The sequence below is a fragment of the Sturnira hondurensis genome, unplaced genomic scaffold (genome assembly GCF_014824575.4).
Source record: "Sturnira hondurensis isolate 20B ecotype Veracruz unplaced genomic scaffold, ASM1482457v3 Scaffold0006849, whole genome shotgun sequence".
NCBI classification, from domain to species: Eukaryota; Metazoa; Chordata; class Mammalia; order Chiroptera; family Phyllostomidae; genus Sturnira; species Sturnira hondurensis.
The window spans coordinates 896,418-919,791 of NW_028079480.1; the positions used below are offsets into that span (position 1 = coordinate 896,418).

Below are 23,374 nucleotides of genomic sequence, written 5' to 3' on the forward strand. Positions count from 1 at the left end.
AGGAGGAAATAACACTTTTTGTTATTATTTTCAGGAATTCAATAAGCACAGGAAAGAGCTGGTGAAATCCCAGTCATAAGGGAAGTATTTCCAAGAATACTGTCTGTATGATTGCATCTTAAATACTAAATAAACTGACAATTGGCTTCCCTAATAGTTGAAAATTTCCTTCTTCCTCTGTCCTTCTTTCTCTTTTCTCTTTTCTTCCTTCATTTATTAGTTGGTTATAACATTCTTAGTATTTTGCAGACCTTGAGGATAAAATGGAAGCAAGACTGATATGGTAGTTGTCTTCATGGACCCACGGCCTACTGGGAAAATAGTTAACAAAACAAACAATGATAATAAGATGAAATGTCTCCTATAATAGGGACAAGGTACTATAGGTGCCCATAGTGGGAAACATCTACCTTCTAAAGGAAGAGAAAGATAAGAAGCCCTCCCAGAGGGAGTAACATTCAGGCTAACACCTGCAGGACAGACAGGCTCTTATTTATGCTGTTCTTCTCAAGGTGTGAGCAGAGGACTCCTGGTTATAGATGTGTATGGTAGAAGGTGTGGTTTATATGGTTCATGATGTAACCATGATCAATGCTAATATTATCATTGCTTTTGATTGCTGATAATATTTAATAAAGATTAACTCTTGAAATTTCAATGAATACAGTAATCTTATATCACTTTTCCAATATATGCTAGTTGCAGGATCATGGAACTAGGTAAGGCAAAAGAATACTTAATTCTTTTAAAGTAATTAATAGTTCAAAAAAGAAACTTTTGTTCTCAACCAACCTTCTGATTTACCTACTTATTTGAGCCTATTAGTATATCAAGAAAGAAAAGTGTAAAAGGATAACAGTTGTTCTTCAGGATCATGAAATAACTAGAATCACAATGAAAAATGAAGACAACGATATTGTTAACCTTCTCTAATGAAGAAAACTGCAAAAATGAAAACACATTACTAGGTTAAGAACAGTAGTATCACTACAAAAATCAATATTTGATTCATTCATTCATTCACTCATTCATTCATTCAATCATGTTGATGCTTATTTCAAGGTCCAGTACCTACCAGAGTGCTTATCACTTGGCAGGTGCTCAGTGAATGTTAGAGGGAGGAAGGCAGGTGGGAAGGGAAGGTGAATGAGCAGAATCAAATCATGGAAGTGTAGCAGAAGTAAACTAACGTCTTTGTCTCGTTCACATTTGGATCTAGAATGTCATCTGCTGCTAACCTTGTAGCATAGTGTTGAATGGACCGAAGTTGACTTAGGCAGCCGTAAGTGGACTGTGGCTACACACATGCATAGTAGGAGATTGTCTTCTGGGCATGAGTTTAGGAGTGAAGGAAAGATCTCTTTGTGACTGAGAATAACATTGCATTCTGTTTGCTAACGCTGGATATTTCATTTTACAAAAGTAATCTTTCATTTTACCATAGAATAAGGATATAAAAATGTAAATATCCCAAGAAGAAGTAAACGACACAGGTTTAAAGTCAGGCTGTGCTGCTAATATCAAATAGAAGGTCTTTTCCCAAGACAGATTTTGGTTGAGGAGAAGAGAAACACAGCCCAAGAAAGTACTCAGGAGAGGCAGGGGATCCTAAATACAAACTGTGTAGTTTGTTTGCATGCCGCTCTAATATCTTGGGCACCATCCCTGCATGATTCTGAATTTTAAGTGGCCAGAAGCTTATACAATGAGGAGCTCTTTAAGAAAAAGAAACAAAATGAATTTTCACATTTTAAAAATACACATCTGACCCAATTGACACATGACTAGGGCCTGCCTAGGATGTTAGTAGAGGCCTGTCAAAGTGCAGAGCCGGAAGGGTAAGCTTCAAGAACATCCCAGTAAATCAGCCTCTGTGGCTCCACTTGGCTGTGCCTCTGCAAATGGGAGAAAATGACCCACGAGGAACTGTGGCTCTGCTCTTTCGTATGTGAGACACTAATGGCAAATGGAACTCTAACTGGAAAGGTATGTTTACCACGAAAGAGCTCCAAAGTTGAGGTTATTGTCATTGCATAAACAATATTTTCTTGATTCTTAAACACAATTATAAAATATACCATCAGCTGGGGGGGAGAGTAAACAGTTGATAAGTTTCTTTTGATAATGATTACAAAAAAATTCTGATTTCAAAACCATTAAAATATGAAAAATGCATCATTAACCTTCAAAAATATAATTGTATTACCTTTTAGATGATAAATGATATTTATTAAGTGCATCGTATATTACTAACCCATTGAAGAAACCAGTGATTTGCTCAAGGTCACACTTGCTAAGTAGTAAAATTAGAATTCAGACCCAGGCCCACGTAACTCCAGAACCCACACTCTTATCCAGTACGCTATCTGTATCTCCCTACTGGTTCACCATTTATTTTATAGTACACGTAATATGTATATTCCTAACCACCCAACATTAGAAATGCTTTTAAGGAAGAATACTGAATTGTCCTGCTGAAAGAACATCATTTTAATCCCCAGATCAGTTGATACAGTCTGAGGTGGGTATCCTAAAATCAGGGTTGAATGAAAGTTGGAACCACAGTATTAGCTGATATCTAATGTTACCACAAAATTAGATATTGGAAGAGGACAAGGCTTTACAGGGAGTGATTTGCATTCTTTCACTGGAGTCTATTTATATATTTCATGGGCATAGGCTTTTGGTTCTGTTACGTGCAAGGCAGTGACAACGTGGAGCTGTGTGCTGCCCATGGACGTTGGAGGAATGGCCCTGGGAACAAAGTTCTGGCTGGGGCAGAAAGCTTCTTCAGAAGGAAGATGCGACTTGGGATGATTTACCAATGTTTCCCGTGGACATGGGGAGATTATAGGGTTTGTCCTAAGTGAGAGAAAATTACCTCTGAGACTAGTGGAACTGTCATTTGTCAGTAGGTAGACTGTCCAGGAAGAGCAAGGAGTTGGTTAGTCACAGAAAAGGCTGGGAAAGGAAGATGACTGATTTACATGCAAGTAGCTGCTGTCCAGTCTCTTCTTCCACCAACATTTACCCTTGAACATGCTTTGGGACTCGGTGAAGCTTTCTTCTTTATTTTTCTGCATATGCTCATAATTTCCTTTTCTCCCCAGGGATGTTTCTATCTATGTCTTATTTTAATTTTATGTATTTTTGCAGTTATATTCAATTGCTTTTTTGTGGTCTGAGATATCAGGAGCAGAGAATGCAATTTTAGACGAGATCGGGCGCGTTCAGGGTGGTATGGCCGTAGACCAGAGAATGCAATTTTAAATCCTAAAAACAACACAGAAGCCACAAATTAAAAATTGATCTAATACCAAAAGAAAATGGGCAAATCTGGCACTCCGGAACAGGGAAATGATAAAAAGAAATTATACAGAAAAAAATTAATGAAACTGACAGAAAGTACATTAGACAGAAGAAATAAATCAAGAAGAATGTGATGAGGTACAGAATGCCTGGGCTCAGAATAGCCCAGCTTGTTTAACCTAAGAAGGACATTAAATGCGGAAGCTGTTTAGTCAACCAGAAGCTTCTAGGTCTCCTCAAACAGAAAAATTCAATTAGAAAAATGGACAGAGCCCTCAACTGCAACTGTAAGGTTTTGTTGTTTGCTATTATGGTTTTGAGGCTATTTCTCTAAAACTCAGACTTTTCATCAATAAAATGTTATCTCATTTATTAACACATGTTATTTCATGATCTCATTATTTTATAAGTGTTCAATAAGCATTCTATAAGATATGTGAAGAGGGAAAAATGTGGCTTTCTCAAGCTGTGTATAGTAGAGGAGGGAAAACAAATAGGCAAACAGAAAATTTTAACTCAGTATAATAAGGTCAAGGTCAGAGACAGGGTCAAAGAGCTCTGGGGCCCAGAGGAGGGAAATAATTTTCTGAAAGTTTGAGGAAAGTTTCACAGAGGAGATAACATGAATTAAGCCATGGGGAGAAAATCAGACAATGTAGGTGAGGAGTGGATGGGGAGAAGGTGATCGGTAGGTACCTAAAAGAAGATTGTGTAGCTGAAAATGATTAGTCCATTTTGTGTTCTAAACTGCAGGTACTTTGGGGAGGGATGGCTGAAGAGGTAGCTAAGGGGCTTATGAAAGATCTTAGGTGCCAAGTTAATTAAAGCAGTTCATATCATATTCCAATGGGTCAGTGGTTCTTATCATCATTTCATGTTGACTAACATACTCCCATGGAAAAATGGATAAAATAGACCATGGGTTATATGTAGTTATTGGCTACATAGTGTTTTTCTCAGTTAAAGAAACATTTCATAATTCTGGCAAATGAAGATAATGTTACTGTGTAAAATCATTCCCCAGGTTTTAAATTCATTAGAAACAAGTGACTCATAGCACATCTCCTAAATAATTGCACAGACCTCTCTCTGTGACCACACACAACAGTGCAGAGGGCGGACTAGAGGAGAATGAACTTGGCAGGAAGACCAGAGGAAAAATGGTAGGGTCTGGCACTCAGCAAGGGGCAGTGGGGAAGGGGACGGCAGCATGGAACGATCCCTGTTCTCCGAGTGCAGAAGGTGGCTTGGAGTGAAACACACACTGGGGCAGGAGAAGGTGGTGGCAGGCAAATGGAGACAACTGTACCTGTACAAAAATAAAAAGAAAACAGCAAGAAGGATGGAAAGAAACATGGGAACGTTACTGAACTCTAACCAGGCCCTCTTATAAGCATAATACGGAACAGAGAGGCAGAGGCACTCTGTGCTTAGGTGCAGTTTAAGAAGCTTCCTGAAGCTTTGAACCAGTGATACAGAGGACCGATTCTAGTCTTAAAGAGCTACTACTCTTCTTGAGGTCCTGGGTAAAGTTGATTTCCAAGGAGATGAGATGCTGGAATTAATGGACTCCAGCTTCTTTTGGAGGTGGGCCTCCTGCCAGGGCTGATTAGCCCAGCTGGCCTGTCCACTGTTCCTGTTTTATTGCTTCCTCTCTCATTAAGGAAGGTGTTGGGTTTGGATAACCATAAACAACATGTCTGCTGCAACAAGGCTACCATCTCTTGCACAGCCAGTGGCTGAGACCAGGCTCTCAGGGAGCCTTTTTTAAAGACTTGGGTCACAGTTTTGGAGAAACAGGAAAAGGAAGTCCAGTTTTGAAAATGTGCCATGTAAATGGTAATTTTTCTATTTTTACTGTTTTTCCTTTTAAAAAAATTCGAAGTGGTAGAGAAAATAAAACTTGAAAAAATCAGTTATGTTTTTTTTAAACTTCTCTCTTCCCTCTCACCCCTCCTCCTTCAGCACAGCCCCATGAACTCGTGTCCTGACTCCCTCAACAGGGATATGTGAGGGCACAGAGCTGGGTTTCCCTTCACACCACCCTGCCCCCTGCAGGCCCAAGGATTCTGATCAGCGTGGGTGACTCAGAACTCCCTTGTCTACATGAGCCCCATGGGCCTCTATATAGAACAAAGAACTGCTGGGCTAAAGAGCTAGCCACTGGGCCTGCGTCTACCCTCCATTAGTAATCTCAGCATTTGTACTTCTCCCTTCAGCAGACAGAGTGTTCCTTAAAATAACCTTCATTGGCACATCATTTCTCACCAGGAACGGACCCTGGTTTTTTCTAGTCCTGTAATTTTCTCTCTTCCAGCACAGGGAGAATCATATTTATGCAGAAAACCACAGGGTTGAACTATAGCCCTCAGTTTCTTAGTGTTTCACTTTCTAAGGGAATTTTGCAGGTGGTTCCATCTGGTTTTCCTGATTTTTTTCCTCTCCTATTCTGCCCATTCCGACTCCCTCCTCAGTCCCGGCCAGCACCCGGCCTCAGTGCCTCGCAACCATATCACCATCACGGTCTCCTCTGCTCACAGTAGACAGACCGCTCACCAGGCCTCTGGCCTGTTGCCTACCACTACAAGTGTTGTGTCCATAAGAAAAGCAACCAGTTCTAACGTTAGATTGATCCAAACATAATCGTATTTGCTATGGATAAGGAGAATGGTCTAGGGCAGTGGTCTCCAGCCTTTTTGGCACTAGGGACCAGTTTTGTGGAAGACAGTTTTTCCATGGACCAAGGTGAAGGGAATGGTTTCTGGATGATTCAATCACATCACATTCAAGTTCACCTGCTGCTGTGTGGCCTGGTTCCTAAGAGGCCTGGGCTGGTACCGGTCCTTGGCCTGGAGGTTGGGGACCCCTGGTCTAGGTAGTTTTGATTTACACCTCAAGAGCTCACCATATACCAGACACTTTTGTAAATGCTTTATAATTATTAGGTAATTCAAGTATCAAAAAACACATACACACAACTTTGTTGAGATATAATTTACATACCGTAAGATTCACCCTTTAAAAGTATGCCATTCAGTGACTTTCACTATATTCACAGAATTGTGAAACCGTCACCACTCTTTAATTTCAGAACATGTTCATCATCCCCCAGAGAAACTGCACAGCTGCTTGTAGGCCCTCCCCGCCCTCCCTGCTTGCCACGTCCGAGCATGGGGAGGATGACTTCAAAAACGCTTGGCGGACGTGGCTTGAATGGATATGTGGTGTTGATCTTAATCTTGTCTCTTGGTGTTCTAACCTCTACCTTTCTGATAATTTGGAATCTCCTAGAAATGCTGACCATTCTCAGAGCTGAACAGCAACTAGGTCAGGCTGAGAACAATATCACCTTGGCCTTTCCCCAGAATAACACCTCCTTCCCTGACCCGATTAAACAACTGTAGGATATAATGATATCAGCTAGTAGGGGGCCTGGAATACCCAAGGCAGCCCCCTTAAGTAAGTCCCGAGGCAAATCCCCTCTAATGAAATCGCCCCTGAATGTTTAAAGTTGTTAGAATAACAGTCCCTCCTTTACCTTGAATAGGGATATATATCTATGGTGAAAATAACTTTTGTTTAATATAATTGAAACTATGGGAACTTTTGTATGTTTCCTAATTACCTTTATATTGATTTTTTGTTTAACTAATTATACTATGCACCTGTAAATGTTAATCACTCTCAGAAATGAAAATATAAAAAACCTGCTTGTACTTGCAATAAACGGAACAGTGCTTCACCTGCCTTTGAGCTGTGGCGTTGCCTGTTACCCATCGCCGACGCCTATCCTCACCTTGAGGGACCCCTGGACCCTGCTGCGGCCGGACCGCGGCACCTGCTCTCCACTTCCCCCTCTCCTCCTCCAGCCCAGGAAACCGCCCATCTGCATTCTGTCTCTATGGACTTGTCTGTTCTGGGTATTTCACACAAATGGAATCATATATGTGGCCTTTTGTGTCTGGCTTTTTCCAATTAGTTTAATGATTTCAAGGTTCATCATACTCTAGTATTTACCTTTTTGTTTTGTTTAACCAACCCCCTTTTCTCTAACTGCCTTATTTCAATATCTGTCTTCGAGCAAAAATTAAATTCTCAATATCCTGGAAGCCAAAGACAAAATGAAAAACACCATTATACTACTCAGCTCTGGTTAGTCATAAAAGAAGTGCAAAGCTAACGAAAGGCACAGGTTTTCCTCTAGCACAGGTGTATTTTAATGAGAATCATTGATGTCGTCCTTCGGTTTCACCCTATGGCTCTGTCTTCGGATTATTTCAGGTGTTTTTCTGGCTTTCTTAGTTATACCGCTTTCAAGCCCACTCGGGCTAGGCCCTGTGGGTGGTGTTGAGCGCGGGGACCGGACTGCCTGTGGGCCTCGGCGACCCTTCCCCTTCTGGGTGCACGGGGGACTCTCGTTTGACCTCCAGTACCATCCGACCTCCACCATTAGTTCCCAGGGGCTTTCTTCCCTTCCTGATTGCTATCTTAATTTCGTCTGAAATTTTTGAAATACTTTTACATTTTTATTCCTGAAAGGATCAAGCAATTTGCCAAATCTGACTTTAAAATAGGTCTCAGGTAACATGAATTCTCTAGTAAATGGCAGAAAGGGCAGGGAGCTGTACCTCGGAAGAAATAAAATAAGTGATCTGCTGATGTCTGCCCATGGGCTTGGGAGAAGGAAAGGTCTGACATCTATGCTACACCATGTATACTTGTGTTTTTTAGCTGAGGTGCAGAGAATTAATTAAAATTATATTCCTGAATTGCAGCAAGCCATTATCATCAGTTCACACAAAGACCTGCTTTGTTTTAATGTTCACCTTCATCTCTGATCCCCACTCACATGCACCTCTCTCATATACAAAATACATGTCTTCCTTATGTATTCGATTACGTCTTTAAGAGAGATATCTTTACACACTTTTTAGTGTTATTGGGTGTGAATGAGTAATTACATAAATAACATTGTGCCGTAAATCTTGTTCCGTTGCTGTTTTTTTAACTTACCACTAAACCTTTAAAACCTGTTCATGTTACTGGCTTTACATTAAATTTATCACTCTAACTGCTGTATAATATTTTATGGTATGTATCCACCACATTTCACTTTCTGTTCCTCTGCGATGGACATCTGCTACAAACAGTGACATAGTGAACATCCTGATACTTGTCTCCTTAGAGACCTAAGGGAAAATTGCTTTGGTCTACATGCACAGGAGAGGAATTGGCGAGTCATAGGACCTACTTAAATACACTGTTGTATTTATCCAGTGCCTCTTGTGCATAACCAGCATCCTCTCAGTCCCACCTGCTGCTCTGGCCATCTCTGCAGAGACCAGAGCTAGGCAGCCGTACAGGCCGCAACCCGTGTGGTGCAATAGGGCCTCACCCTGCATTTCCTGTTCAGGGGCTTCTCTAAGGCAAAGATACGGAACACAGGGAACCAGCTCAGCACTCATGCCTGGACAATGAAATGGGGTCCTGGGGGAAGGGGGTTAACACTCACAGGGCTGCTCTTGACCTTTGGAGAATACAAGCCAAGGGATAAATACTCCCCCTTGTTCCCTTTTAGGTGACAGTTTTGAGACACAGTTCATAATGCTCCTACCAAGATCCGTGTAGGAGTGAGTACAAGTTGCCAGCACTTGTCGCCAACGTAAAAATGCTTCCTGTGCTGGTTTTCCCTTCTTCCCTGTTTTTGTCCCCGGTTCCTCATTCCTGCCGTTATTACTTCCCAGATGAACTACCTGTAGACAGGCCTTTGTGTCAGGCTCTGCTTTCAGAGTAGTGTACAGCACTGTCCCTAGGCACTGCCAGATTGCTTTCCGAAGGCTCTGAGCTCTGACCGGGACAGTCTGACCAATCTCCAGCGTGTGGGTCAGAAGAAACTGGGCCACTTCAAAACTTCAGAGGGCCACCTTTTGACACGAGGCTTTGCTTTGGCTTCGAAGGCTGTTCTCTGTGTAGGATCTTTCACCTGTGGGTCAGTGATTTTTCTTCTTACACTCACTGCAGTTATTTCCAAATGGGGTTGTAACATGTGTACATGCCCTGGTAAGTATAAGATACCTTCCCTGAACATCGATCTCTGCCCCCTCGTGATCTGTGACCTGTAATGCGTGGGTGGCGGGCTCATCCGTACGTGCGCTGAAAGCATGTTAAGAAAATTTGCTTTTCAGTACTTTTTAATATGGAAATATCATAGGTTTATATTTTCCTATAAAGGATGTTGCAGTCAGTTGATGTCCTGGAATATGCACTTGTTCTCTTGTCACATTGGATTTACTTAGGAAAAAATGCTTATTTCTTTGAATGGACATGTATCAAGATTAACGCTTGTGTGTGGGGTGCACCAACATCAGAAAAGCACAGATCATTGCCACCTGGGAGCAAGGGATTAGAGGACTTTCCTTAAGGGAATACATATTTTTCCTCGTTTGGGAACATCTTTTAAAACTCTCACCATCCCCCTCTGCTTTTGTTGTGTGGCAGGTGGTTAACACATACACCCCAGGAAAGAAGATTTGGCTGGAAGGTGTGGTAACCACGTCCGCGGGAGGCACAAACAACCTGTCGGACTCCTATGCTGCAGGCTTCTTGTGAGTAACGCTTGCACTTTCACGCCCAGACACTGAGGAAGGACAGGGAGACTGGGATGGTTGCTCAGTATTCTGCTCGTGAGGGGCGGGGATGGGGGGTGGGGTTCATTCTCACTGGAAATTCTTCATCCATTTATTTGTGGATGCATTTTACCATTAACTAGACAGTGCTTAGGGACTTCTTTAGATATTAAAATGTCAGACACAAATGTCAGAACAAAATAGTAGCAGCAGTAGTAGTAAAAGTACTAAGAACTTTATTTGCTGTCTCCAATGCAAACCATAGTGCTGACAACATACGCTGTCTCATCTAATTTTCACTGTACTCTATGGGAGATAGGGAGGAGCATCACAGGATTTTTGCCCTCCAAAATCTGAACGTTGCAGGAAGGGTCACAGGAAGTAAATAAGTGAAGTCATAGAAGATAAATGCCATAATGATACTAATTTTAACTCTACAGTGCTTACAAGGTACCAAGCACCATCTAAAGTGCTTTAAATATAGTTAATAATTTAACAGCCAGTGAAATAGACACTATTGCTTTATAACAACCCAGTGAGATAAATGCTCTTATTAGTGAGTTGCTGAGATTGGACCCGAGCCCTGGCAGCCGGCTCCAGAGTCCAGCCTCCATGCCACTACATCACAGCACCTTTCTTTCTGCTTCCCAGGGTCTGTCTATAAAAGAAAAGTGATAGACATGCAAAGGAATCAGAATTCCTCTCACGGGGGGGATCAGACAGGGCTTCATGGAGAAGGTGGCATTTCAGTGGGACCTAGAGAGATTGCTTGTTTCTGTTGGTGACGAGCAGCGGTGATGGGATGGGGAGCATTCTCAATTGGAAGAATGGGGGCACGGGACAAGTGTGAGGAAAGCCTCAGCATCTGTGGGGATGTGGGAGGGCTGAGGCTAGGGATGGGGTTTACAGTCAAATCATGAAAGGCCTTAAAAACCTGGCAGTGGAAACGAGGCCTTCTTCTATACTCGGTGGCAAGCCAGTGAAGATTTTAGGGGAAGAGAAAGACACTTCTGACCTGTATTTTAAAATGTTGGCTTTGGCAATAGTACACTCAAGTATTTGGAGAGGCAAGGGGTAGGAAAATGATTTTGAAGGCTACTGCAGTTGTCTGAAGAGCAATTTAAGCCAGAAGAATAAGGGCGCTTCACTGGCCTGTCAGTGTTAAGTAGCAGGGACAAGCCCCTCAGGACCACAGACTAATCTGGTCTAGTCTAGTCCCAAGATTCTGGCTTGAGTAAGATCTCCTAAGCTTCTTTGATACATTTGTGGAGGACAAATTGGGCCAGGCAAGTAGATTGCCTTTACAGGTGGAATCCTGCCAGTGCAGATGAAGATAAGGAGTTAATGTTAATACACTGTGATGCCTTGGGTCTTCCATTCACGTGTTCTTGGCGCCTAACACTGAGTGGCACAAAACAGTTGTTAATGAGCATGGTTCAGATGAGTGAAATGAAGTGAATCAGCATTTGATACAGTGTTGCCCAGAGTCTCCTTTCAACAATACACTCCCACTGGGTTTCACTGTGAGCCCCAGGGCAAGGGGAAGGAGCCAGATTGGCAGTCAGTACTACAGGGGACCTCTTGGAATCAGCAGTGGAATGGCTTTTGCAGAGCTTTGCAAAAGAACTGCTGCAGGGCCCAGCAAGCAGCCCAGTTGCACAGTGTTTTTATGAGCATTGTTCCTTTCAGGGGTTGATGTGAAAAGAGAAATACCACAGACTTCCATGGAGGGAGCTAGAGAGACACCTGTCTTTTCATGAGCATCCTTGATACCAGAGATGTGTAGATCTCTGTAGTCATTTTGCAGAACACAGATCAATGGAGTTGTTTAGATTTGGGTTGTATTTCAGATACCCATTGCTTAATCAGCACAGATCATATGGAAAGTAGCTTGTTCTGCTCATGGTCTTCTTTCCTACACTATTATCTCCCATTTGCTCTTAATTCTACTGGCAACTACCCAGCTTTGTGCCCTTTGAGTTCACTTCTCTTCAGGGGTATAATTGCTTTCTAGGAAAAAAAAGTAAAGCATGATAGGAAGTTCCAGAAAGCAAGAAATTGGAAAAAAGGCATTTTTATCCTTTTTTCAATATACGGCATAACTGTGAGCTTACTTAGAACACATACCTGTGCAATCATGAATTGGAATTCTTTAAAGCCAAGTATTCAAGGGTAATTTTCCCATCACCACTTTGAGACTCTTTGGTGCACTACATAGACCCCTGGCATGCTTCTGAGTCTCCAGCTTCTAGCAGTGCCTGGCACGTTGCAGGTATTCAGTAAACTCTTGGGGAATGGAAAATAATGGCTGCAGTAGCATCCCTGGTGCGATATTTCTATCAGCTCAGCACCTTTCTCTGCTTGAGCAGAAAAGGGAGACTTGGAACATCATTTACTTCCCCTTCTCAGGGCTTATTATTGCAGGAAGAAGATGGAGATAACTGCATTACTAACCATCCACTCTGAAAAATGGGGGTTCTGGTCATAGTCATTTTTGAATGCTGCAGGGCTGTGTGTCCCATATAGGATGGGGGCTTGGAGTGGAGGGTGGCGCATGGCCTTCCTTTCACATGAGAGTTCCTTCAAAAACTCCCTATGTACTAGCAAAAAAATCAAATTTATTAATTGACATTTTATTTGTTAATTAGTCATATATATTTTATATGTACACATATACGCAGTCTCTGCAGGTGCCTGTGCTAGGCTCTGGAGAGGTAACAAGCAGGAGTGGGATGCCATCCCTGTAAATGCATACCAGCCCTGTTCATATGTACAGGCTATTTACAGACCCAGTGCTTTTTACAAATGACTTACATGGTCACACAAGCATGTTTTTAAATCTATCCTCCATGCTGAGAACAAGGCCTGGCATTCACAGTTGATTAATTAATACTCTTGAATGAAGAATAAATGAACAAGCAGGATCTTTTTATATATAAAAATGCCAAAATAAGGTCTTCTTTTGACATCCAGATACTGCTTGGTAAAAGGACTCCCATATATGTGATTGTATATTTACTCACCAGTCTGTTTCTTCATTCTTCCAACAAAGATAGGGATAGAAAGGAGAAGAAGACACATTGTTTTTATAGATAGAAACTTGTTAGAATAGACTGTATTGTATGTTTGCTGTTTTCTCATTGAAAGAACACTGCTTTAGGAGGTCTCTGCCCAAAATGCACATTATGGTTCTACCCCAAGGCCTTTAGTACTGTGTCTCCAAGGAAAAGCCAAACCTGTTATCCTGATTGCACAAGGCTGCTAAGTCAACAACAATAATAAAGGCAAGCAGCTTAACCATGTGATATTCCAAAAGAAATTTTAACTCCCTGGGCTACGACTTCCCTATAGAACAACAGGGAAGCTTCTATCATATTATCATTACATTTTCTTTTTCATTTAAAACTTTTGTTTCTGTGGTTTGTTTTGTTTTATGTTTGGAGCTCTAATTATCATCAAAGGTTTGCTAGTTTTTATGAGAATAACATATAATTGTCAATGTGAAAAATATTTGAAAATATCAATGATATGCATTCATAATATAAAAATTAGCAATGCTTGTTATTTCAGTAAGAGAACATCTTAATTCTATAGGTCACTGGTTTGGAGTTCCATATGGTTTGAGTTTGGGGAAATCATAACTATGCATAATTTGTCCCTAGTATGCTGAATGGTGATTCTTAAAGTTCCTAGAATCTAATTTGATCCAGATCAATTTCAACGTGATAAAGAGGATTGAATATCTACAGTGTACTGGGAACTCTGGTGGGATGTTTTGGGGACAAAGCTAACACATATGTCTGTTCCTGGTGAGTTTATAACCAACTGGGAGATGGCAGAGAAGTAAACAACCAATGACCATTTAGTGAGCTGGCAGAGGGTATGCATAAGAGTTCTGGCAAATACAGAGGAGGGAGGTATTACTGTTGATCAGGGCAGCAGACATTCGAAGGAAAAGACACTTAATTTGGAGATTAACAGATGGAGAGAAATTTGCCAAGTGAGGTGGGTTAGAGGAAGACAGAAAGTGAATACTGAGCAGAAGTTAAAACATATATAAAGCCTCAGGTAAGCATGTGAAAGCATGGTACATTTGGGCAGCCACGAGCACTTCTATGTGGCTGAGAGCCTAGGGAATGGAGTTTAGGGTAAGAGAAGGGGAAAGAAGAGGCGAAAGATGAAGCTAGACACATGCTCAGGAAAGACTGTGAAATGCCTTATTTTCTACACTGAAATGACTGAAGTTCTTCTTACATATATATTATTACAATTGGAAGTTTCCCTAAGTTTCAGAAGTAGAAATACAAAGAGAAAAAGTAAATTAATTCATGAATGAATGAATGAATGGAATTTGTAAACAATGAAGGCAGAGTTAGCATGGGTGTTGGAAGAACCAAGATAACAGTATTTTTGAAGTCTGGCATGACCTGGAAAGTGGGTGTTGGGCGCAGTGAGGTACCTGATAAGTGTTGGAGCAATGCAGGTCCTCCACTCTGATTCGTATGTGATAGTAGCATACTCGAATCCCTGTATATTTAGTTACAGTACCAAGGACAATTATTATTGCACTGACTGCTGATGGTAATATACGAGCAATAGAAATGACTGGACCACTGTTGCACAGGCCAAAGGAATGTTTGGGTTAGGGACGCACAAAAGGTGTGTGCACAGTGATAGGATATAAGCAGAGTTTAAGTGATGGAAAGGATAGTGTGTGTGCTTCTGTGATTGTGCATCCTGTGACCAGGGGGCAATAGTAAGGCTTACAAGTCGATAGGGTGTTTGTTTTATTTTTGAATATTACAGGAGTAAGATATAAGTCACTATCAACAAGCTACTTTATGATCAAGGGCAATTCATTTTACTCTCCTAGACTTCTGTTTCTTTTCCTATAAATTGGGAGGTTAGATTTGATAATCTCTAAAATCACTTCCAGCTGTTTATTCGATGCTTAAAATAATCTTCTTCTTTAAAGTATGAGGTAAATTTGGTGGTGGGGGTTATTGTGTTAGCCAGTCTCTGTAGAGCTTGTTAAATGCCATTATAAATATATTGATGTAGCTTTTTCCCCCTGCTTTTTAGATGGTTGAACACTTTAGGAATGCTGGCCAATCAGGGCATTGATGTTGTGATACGGCACTCATTTTTTGACCATGGATACAATCACCTCGTGGACCAGAATTTTAACCCATTACCAGTAAGTGTGAGATAAAGATTCCCAGCTCTTTTCCCGTGTCATTCAGTTCTTTTGATCGTACCTTGTTCCACACTGAGGGAATTTTTCTTCTTCTGTTATCAGTTAATTTTATAAATTGGACAGAAGCATTCTTGACCCATTGCACAGACTTTCAGTTTCCCCACCCACCACCCCCACACACCTCTATATGTGCACGTATGCATACATGTAACACACACATATATACATTTATATATAGCATATTTGTGTATTTATTTACTACCATAATTTTAAGAAGCCTTGTGCAATTGAGATTCCACATCTACTTGTGGCCTGTTTGAACTCTGCCAGAGAGTGAATTTTTCCAGATTGGTTTCTTTAATGCTAATAGGAGACATTAGTTAATGTCAGCTGCAACATGTTGAAAGCAGATGGGAGAGTGCTTTCCAAGATCGGATACAGTAGGAGCCCGTCTCTTGGAGAGTGGCTGAGTGAAGCGCACTTAGAGTCAGATGTTGATCCCTGTGTGAGAATGAGGGGATTTGCCCAGAGCACCAGCTTCTCTGGCAAAGCAAAGGAGATAGAGAGGGGAGAAGAACAGCAAAAGCAGAGGTCTGGGTTTGTCTGGGGACAGGATGTTAGAGAAATCCCACTCTGTCCAGAAAAGCGGTGCTTATCAGAAATATTCCATGGCCCATCCTTTTCACAGACATCTTGGTCATGATGCAATGTCAGACTCCTCTCATTAACCCATGGAATGCCGGATTTAGGATCTCCCTTCAAGGTGATCTAGTTCCACCTCAAGTAACAGAGGGACTGATAGCTTGGCGGGGCGGGGTGGGGGGAGCAGAAATACGCAGGTAGAACCAGCTCTGGAACTTGTCCCGTGCCCTGGCCCAGTGCTCTTTCTGCAGAAGTGCTGTTCCCCGGGGTCCACAGTAAACAAACCTATTGGAACCAGTGTTTCTGCCATTTGCTTCCCTCCGCCTATTCCCAGGCCTGAACCAGGGGGTCTCCAAGCATAGAACAGAGAACAGCTTGCCACCCATTTCCATGTCTCAAAACAATCCCTCTAGTCAGAGTTCTGAATAACTATTGTATCAGTGGTAGCGCCTCGCTTTAATTAAATCGCAACACTGAAACTGACCGACGCAGTTGCTGTTTTTCACAGGGCCAGGATACCTCTCTCAGAGTGTTTCGGGGCTGGGTATGGAGGGGCAGGATGCTGTTTGGAATCTTAGGGTTTGGTGTTTGTTTTGAGCTCATAAACTTGTGGAGGAAAACAAAATAAGTAGAATAAATATCTGAAACAAATATAATGCTACATGAAACCACTTCCTAATCACCAGGCAGTGAGGAGGAGATCAGTAACGGGAAAGCAGACACGTAACAGAGAGAGCGCACTGGGGCAGGGGTCGGGAGTCTCCTTTTGAGTGCACATGGAAGGAAGGCTGGCTTCTCTGAGGCGGCATTCAAGGGTAAGATTCCAGTGACAAGAAGGGGCCAGCCATGCAGATTCAGCAGGAGAGTTTGCAGGGAGGGGACGAGGCTAGCACGAAGGCCTCACGAGGGCCTATTTGAGGAATCCCAAGAACAGTGAAGTGATGGGAGCCTGGCAGGGAAGTGGAGTCAGGTCACATAGGGCTGCTTGTTTTTTGTATTAAGTTTTATTTATTTTTATTTTTATTTTTTATTGTTGTTCAATTAAGGTTGTCCCCATTTCCCCCCATTACTGTCCCCTACCCTACCCACCCCTAACTCCTACATTTAATCCTCACTCCCCTCCCATAGTCTTTGTCCATGGGTCAGGAGTTTGACTTCTATGGTAAGTAGTATGAAAGCCACTGGACAGTTTTATGCACAGAAATAACATTTAGAAAAATCATCCTGGCATAATTAATGCATCAAATGTGAGTAATAATTTCTTTAATATTGTGGATAATATTTAATGTACAGAGCACTTTCATATATGGTACATCAATAATGTTCTGAGCACTCTGTCCTCCCTCCCCTTTCCTTTTTCCTTCCTTTCCTTTCTTTCCTTCTTACTTTATTTCTTACTTCACTCATTCAAATCTTATTCACTCTTCTTGATCGTGTGCAATGGGCCACTGTGATGAACCAAAGGGATAAGGAACTCTTGGAGCTTATACTCTAGTGAGGTATACTGAGAAATGGGAAATAAATAAACATGCAAATAAAATAATTACACTGTCATAGTTGCTCTGAAGAGAGTCTGGTAGTATGACTATACTTATTTTGCTAAAGAGAAACTACAGTTATTAAGTGACTTATCTAAGGTCAGAGAGTAAGAGCTGGAAGTCTCAGAGTTTCTCACTTCCAATCCTATTTTTGCCTCATGCTGCACTACTTCATGCCATATTCTCTATTGCATCTGTGCTACAGTTTGAGGTCAATGTTCACCTCAGAATTGGGTCTGGAGATGGAAAACACACATTTTACAGAATTTGAGAGAAGAAAACCTAGAAAAAGATGGCCTTTGGGTGACCACACAGGCTTGATTTCTAGAAGTGGGCGAACCTGGGTTCCAAAGCAGGACCCTGTATAGGTTAAAGTGGCAAGTCTTCCTGGCTTTGTTTTTTCAAATGAGCATTGCTGCAGGTGACTTCCTTTGAAAGCATGGCGCAAGAAACCTGCGCTGGTGGTGGCTGTAGCAGAGCTCGCAGGAGTTCCTAGGAAGCTAAAGTACATCCCACTGATTTAGCGCAAATGAGCTGGGCAGCTGTGTTTCTGGAAACACCGAGCTCCAATAAAGAAACCGTGTGTAAAAGCACTTAAAAAGGTAGCAGCCTTTCTTTTTATCTTTCTTTGCACTAATAAATTCTGCACCTTATAAGTGGAGAACTTGGCAGCTGCAGAGTGTGTCCTAAGTCCCCTGGAAAAAATGTCCTAGGCCAGACCAGGGCACCAACCTAACAGTGTTTGCCAGCAGTCCCTGGAGTGTGTAGTGGAGGTAGTCCTGGGAATTGCACAGGGTGCCCCTTTGAGGGCTGTACAGCTGATAACCAAACACTGCCAATAAAAACTTGCAGATTTTATATTGTGATTAAATCTTCGGGAGAATTTGTTAAGAGCTTAAGGGATTACGGAGTTGTGTTTTGGTTGCCTCCCAGAAAAATCAGTATTTTCTGTTCCAGCTCCTTCAAACCTAGCTCAACATAGTTCAGGAAAGGTTTTTTATTAGAAAACACCATTTTGGTTTTGCTTTTTTAATGTTCTAAGGTAAATTTTGTAAACGTTAGAATCATGGCCTAATGGCTCCTCACTCCGGCCACTGACTCAGTCAGCTTTGACCCCAGTCTGTAGGATTCCAGCTGAGCTCTGGCAAGGCCATTTCCCAGTCTAAGGTAAGAGAAAAAAACTTGTCTTCAGAAAAGATCTTTCTCAATGATATCCATGTTCTTTATGGTTCTTCCCCCAGAAAAGTGCCAACTCTCGTCCTTCTGGGAGATTTTCCTTCTCCTGGGAAGAAGAGAACATTTAGTTCAGCAGTGCTTCGTCAGTCAACTCCCACCCTTTTCCCCTGACCCCCGTGCCATTGGGAAAGAGGGAACATGTGAGCCTCCCCAGCCAGCCCGCCAGTCCTGGGCTCCCGTGGGAGTAAGTGATGTTTGTGCCTAAGGGAGCTGCACATTCAGTGGACATAGTCCAGACCCCACCAGTCGTGGACATTCTCCTAAGAGAGGGTTTGGGAATTTAGCTTGCTGCTTTTTTTTTAAGAGCTCGATTTACAGAACTCTCAGGGAAAGGAATGGTGAATTACTAATCAACATCTTCTTCACTCCCACGCCAGCCTAGCAAATATAATTCAATTACAGAAACATTAACACTTCAAATGTGTCTGGTTCTGTGCTGGGTATTCTTGGGACATTCAGACAAATAAGATACAGTTCCCTCATCCACAGAGCAAACAATCTGGTGTGTGTATTTGGAGGGTTACAATTTAGTTCTCTGTTTAGAATGAAATAGAAAACAAGTCCACATTGGATTGACTTTTCTATATTGAGCACAGTGGTGGAATATTTATATTTGCTGTCAGCATTCTTTGTTGCTGACTGCTCCTACTGAATAACAAGGAACATTCAATTAAACCCAGTGCATACTTATTGAAGTGACCAGCCTGGTGGCCTTACAGGTCACCAGCCTGTGCCCTGTACACTTGCTGTGTACATTGTTCTGGAATACAGTCAAGGGGTCATGGATTGTAGTACAATTTACTAGTCTTATGTGGGATTAAACCTATGGCTTTGGTTCCCGTAGCAACAGCATCTGAGCCACGCCACTGCTGATCAGATGTCATTTGGCCATTGGAAAGAAATTGAATCATAATGGTGCCTGCCTAGCTTCAGTAGTCAGCCTATCACAAGATTAAGGTCCTAGGTGCTCCATTCTTGCTCCCCTTCAAAAGATTAGACAGTGCCCCCCATGCACTGCACAACCGTGATATGGGCACAGGATCAACTTAAATCTGTCCCTTTCCTGAGGAAGCACAGCCAGTTACAAACCCATGTCCTACTGATGCTAGATGGATGCACATTTTTTTCCTGATACACCCCTCATTAGGGGGCCTCATGGGAAGCAGCAGGAGCCTGGTATAATGAAAAGATTCAAGATTCTAGTCCTGGCTCTGCCGTTCGTTAGATATGTATCTTTAGATTCCAATGTTCTCATCATGTAAATTGTGATGAAGATGTCTGCTCTATCTGCCTCCAGAAGATATTGTCACAGTCCCTGAGAAAGTTAGATATGACAGTAGGATTCTGATTTTGTGTACACGTGCACACATAGAAAATTGCTGGAAGAGACTACCTCTAAATGTTGAAAGTGGCTTTCTTTGGGTAGTGGGATTAAGGATAGCTTTTCTTTCTTTCTTTCTTTCTTTCTTTCTTTGTGGATGTTTTTTGTATGTAAAATTTTACTACAATAAGCATTACTACTTTTTTTTTTTATTTATCTTCAGAGGGGAAAGGAAGGAGAGAGGAAGGAAACATCAATGTATGGTTGCTTCTCATGCATCCCCTGCAGGGAACTGGCCCCTGCCGGAAACTGGCTTGCAACCCAAGCATGTGCCCTGACTGGGAATCGAACCCCGATCATCTGGTTTGCAGGCCCGCGCTCAATCCACTGAGCGACACCAGCCAGGGCGCATTACTACTTTTTAATCTGAAAAAAATAAAGGCTATTTTTTAAAGTAAAAATAGAGAATTTGGAAAAGATTAAGTGCTTTAAATAACTGAGCAAATATTATACTTGTCTAATTCATTTATCATTCATTGATTAGTTCATCATAAACACTGTGCTACATGCTAGATAGATACTATGCTGGACACTGGAGGCACGGCCTTGCCCTCAAGGAGCTTATGATGTAGAAGGGAGACAGATGAGTCAGCAGGAACTGTGGCAGAAGCACTTCGTCAGGACAGAAGAGGAGCAGAAGCCAGCCTGCTTTGGCAGACATGAGGCATCAAGAAAGTTTTTCTGGAGGAGACAACATCTGAGCTGGATCTCGAAGGGGAAGAGCAAGTTAATCAAAGTATAGTTTGGGGTCTGGGGAAGATCTTCCAGAGAGAGGCAATAGCATTTGCAAAATTACAGAGGTGTTAATTTTTCAGAGTTATGGTGGGTGAATTATGCAAAATTACTTAGGCTGAGTGGCCACACAGGCTGAGTGAAAATTAAAAAATTTCAAAGCTGAAGGTAGTGAAGCAGAGGAGGTACAAAACTCAGCCAAACCAGCCTGTGACCTGTTTCTTGCTGTAGCTTCCTTTCTCTTTCTTTTCTTTCCCGTGGGAGCCATCAGGAAGATGAAAGAAGCAGAGTGTACCTGTTTAGGGGTAGCTGTGATGTGAAACCCAATCCTCTCATTAGAGGCCCTGACAAAACCTTCCCCATGCACAGCCTCCCTTTGTGGAAACCTGCAGCTGCTGAGAGAAAGGCATCCTGGGCTGCAGGATCAATCACTGGGACTCTGTGGGCTCCACATTAGTGGCTGGAGTGCCTGGGCTGCATGCCCAGGGGGCATGACTTGCTCCTTTCCTCCTCTGTGCCTCCTCCAAACCCTGCTCCTCCGATCACAGCCTGCGCCTCCTGCATTGTCTGACAAGGCGGGCAGCTCTTTGGCTCCTGATGCTTTAAATAGAAGGCCCTCTGATTTTTCCTACAGCACTCATCCTTTGCTTGTTTGTCAGCCTGAGAGGTATGAATGGGATGTCAGCGGCATACAGAAAGAGCTGTGCACCTGAAATCAGAAGATGCAGGCTCAAAGTGCAGCACCACAAGGTTTCAGCTGCTTGAGTCTGAATTTCCAGTTCTGTAAAATGGGGCTCACTCTGCTGGGGTTGGGCCTGGGGAATATTTTAATGTCGTGCTTAAAAGCAGTATTGGCTGTGAAATCAGACTGGCCTGAGTTTCCAATCTAGCTCTACCAATTGCAAGCTCTGTATCCCTGAGCAGATTTCTAAACCTCAATAAACTTCAGTTTCCCTCCTTAAAATGGAGACAATAATGGTGCCCATCTAAGAGGGTAGCTGGAGAGGATTACCCCAGCCCATGCGTGTGTAGCTTTTACTACCTGGTAAGTACTCAACAAAGGCTAGCTGCCAAAAGTCACGTTGTAAGAATGTAAAATCCTGTAGTCACAGTAATAATTATTAGTAGTAATGTGAACTTAACTGTGGTGAGATAATATCCATTTGAAAATCTATACAGATACCTGGAAATCAATTCAAATTACATCTAATGTATGAAAAGCAGTTATTTTTTGTAAAAACTCTTATTACCAGAAAATTAGAAGAAAGAAAAGCTGTAATTCCTGCACTCGAGAGGAATTGACAAAAAATGGTTAAAGACAAACTTAAAATCACATTTTATTTTCCTCCAGGGAAGATGCTGCCAGCCTTTCCTAGGGAAGGTAATTAAGGCAGTAACCACACTGTAGTACTAGTGCTAATACCTTCATTCGGTATTTACAAGTGGCCCAGTGAGCCCCGGAAACCGTGATATGTCACATCTGAGTGCTAATGATAGTGCATTACCCGAACCACTGAGAAGCAACAATTGAAGTTCTTACTCTGCCATCAACCATTTGTATCATTCCCAGAAAATCAACTGAGGGATTAAAGCTACAGCTAATTGTGCGGCAAGCTAGATAAATGAAGGAGAAGAAGCAATTACAGCCTCACTGCATTGAATTCAGGGTTCTTGAAGCACCTACAGATGCTGGAGGGGCAAGGCCAGCTCTGGAAGTGAGAAGCTTCACCTCCCCTAACCTCATCAGCTCACCTGAAAACAACAGAAAATAATCTAAAAATAATCTGGAATGCTCTGGAGGGGGGAGTGGAAAGATCTTTTATAAGTGCCACAATATGACAAACTTACGGTTTTTTTCTTTTCAAATATTTTATTTGCAAATACTAAGGGCACAATGATGTCTGGTTATGATGGTTAGGAACTAACAAATGGGCCTCTCATAGAAGTGAACATGAGAGCCAAAGAGAATACATTGTGTTTTGTCTAACTGAATTTCTTTTTGTTGTTTTTTAAAATAAAAGCAGAATATTTTAAAATAGAAATAGAAGAAATAAAGTTATTTTGTTTGTTTGCATTTATATTAATTTAGGGTTTTTTAATAACTTTGTCAAGATAAAATTGATCTACCACAAAATTTATTCCTTAAAAGTATACAGTTTGCTTGTTTTTAGTATATTCATAGAGTCGTGCAGCCATCACCACAATTTATCTTAGAATACCACTTGAATGGGGCCTCATTAAATTAAAAAGCTTCACATGGTTAAAGAAAACAGCATTAAAATGAAAAGAGAACCAACTATATGGGAAAACATATTTGCCAATGATACCTCGGACAAGGGTTTGATTTCCAAAATATATAAAGAACTCACACAACTCTACTCCAGGAAGACAAAAAAACAATTAAAAAATGGGCAAAAGACTTGAACAGACATTTCTCCAAGGAGGACATACAGAGGGCCCAGAGACATATGAAAGGATGCTCAGCATCACTAGTCATCAAAGAGATGCAAATTAAAACCACAGTGAGATGCCACTTCACACTGGTCAGAAAGGCCATCATAAACAAAGCAACAGACAAGTATTAGAGAGGATGTGTAGAACAGGGATACTTCTTTCCAGCCCCTTCTTGCCTGGAAGGTCTCTTTTGAGAAATCAGCTGACAGTCTGATGGGATCCAAAGACCTACATCCAAGATTGCTCTATCCAGCAAAGC

General features: G+C 41.9%; 1 protein-coding gene across 1 annotated transcript in view; it reads left to right on the top strand.

The window, feature by feature from the left end:
- HPSE2 (heparanase 2 (inactive)) overlaps nt 1–23,374 on the top strand; it is a 260,303-nt gene that overhangs the window by 111,087 nt on the left and 125,842 nt on the right. The window contains exons 6-7 of the mRNA XM_037050907.1: nt 9,808–9,914; nt 15,018–15,132. Of these exons, the coding sequence (XP_036906802.1) occupies nt 9,808–9,914; nt 15,018–15,132 (222 nt within the window). The remainder of the gene's footprint in view (nt 1–9,807; nt 9,915–15,017; nt 15,133–23,374) is intronic.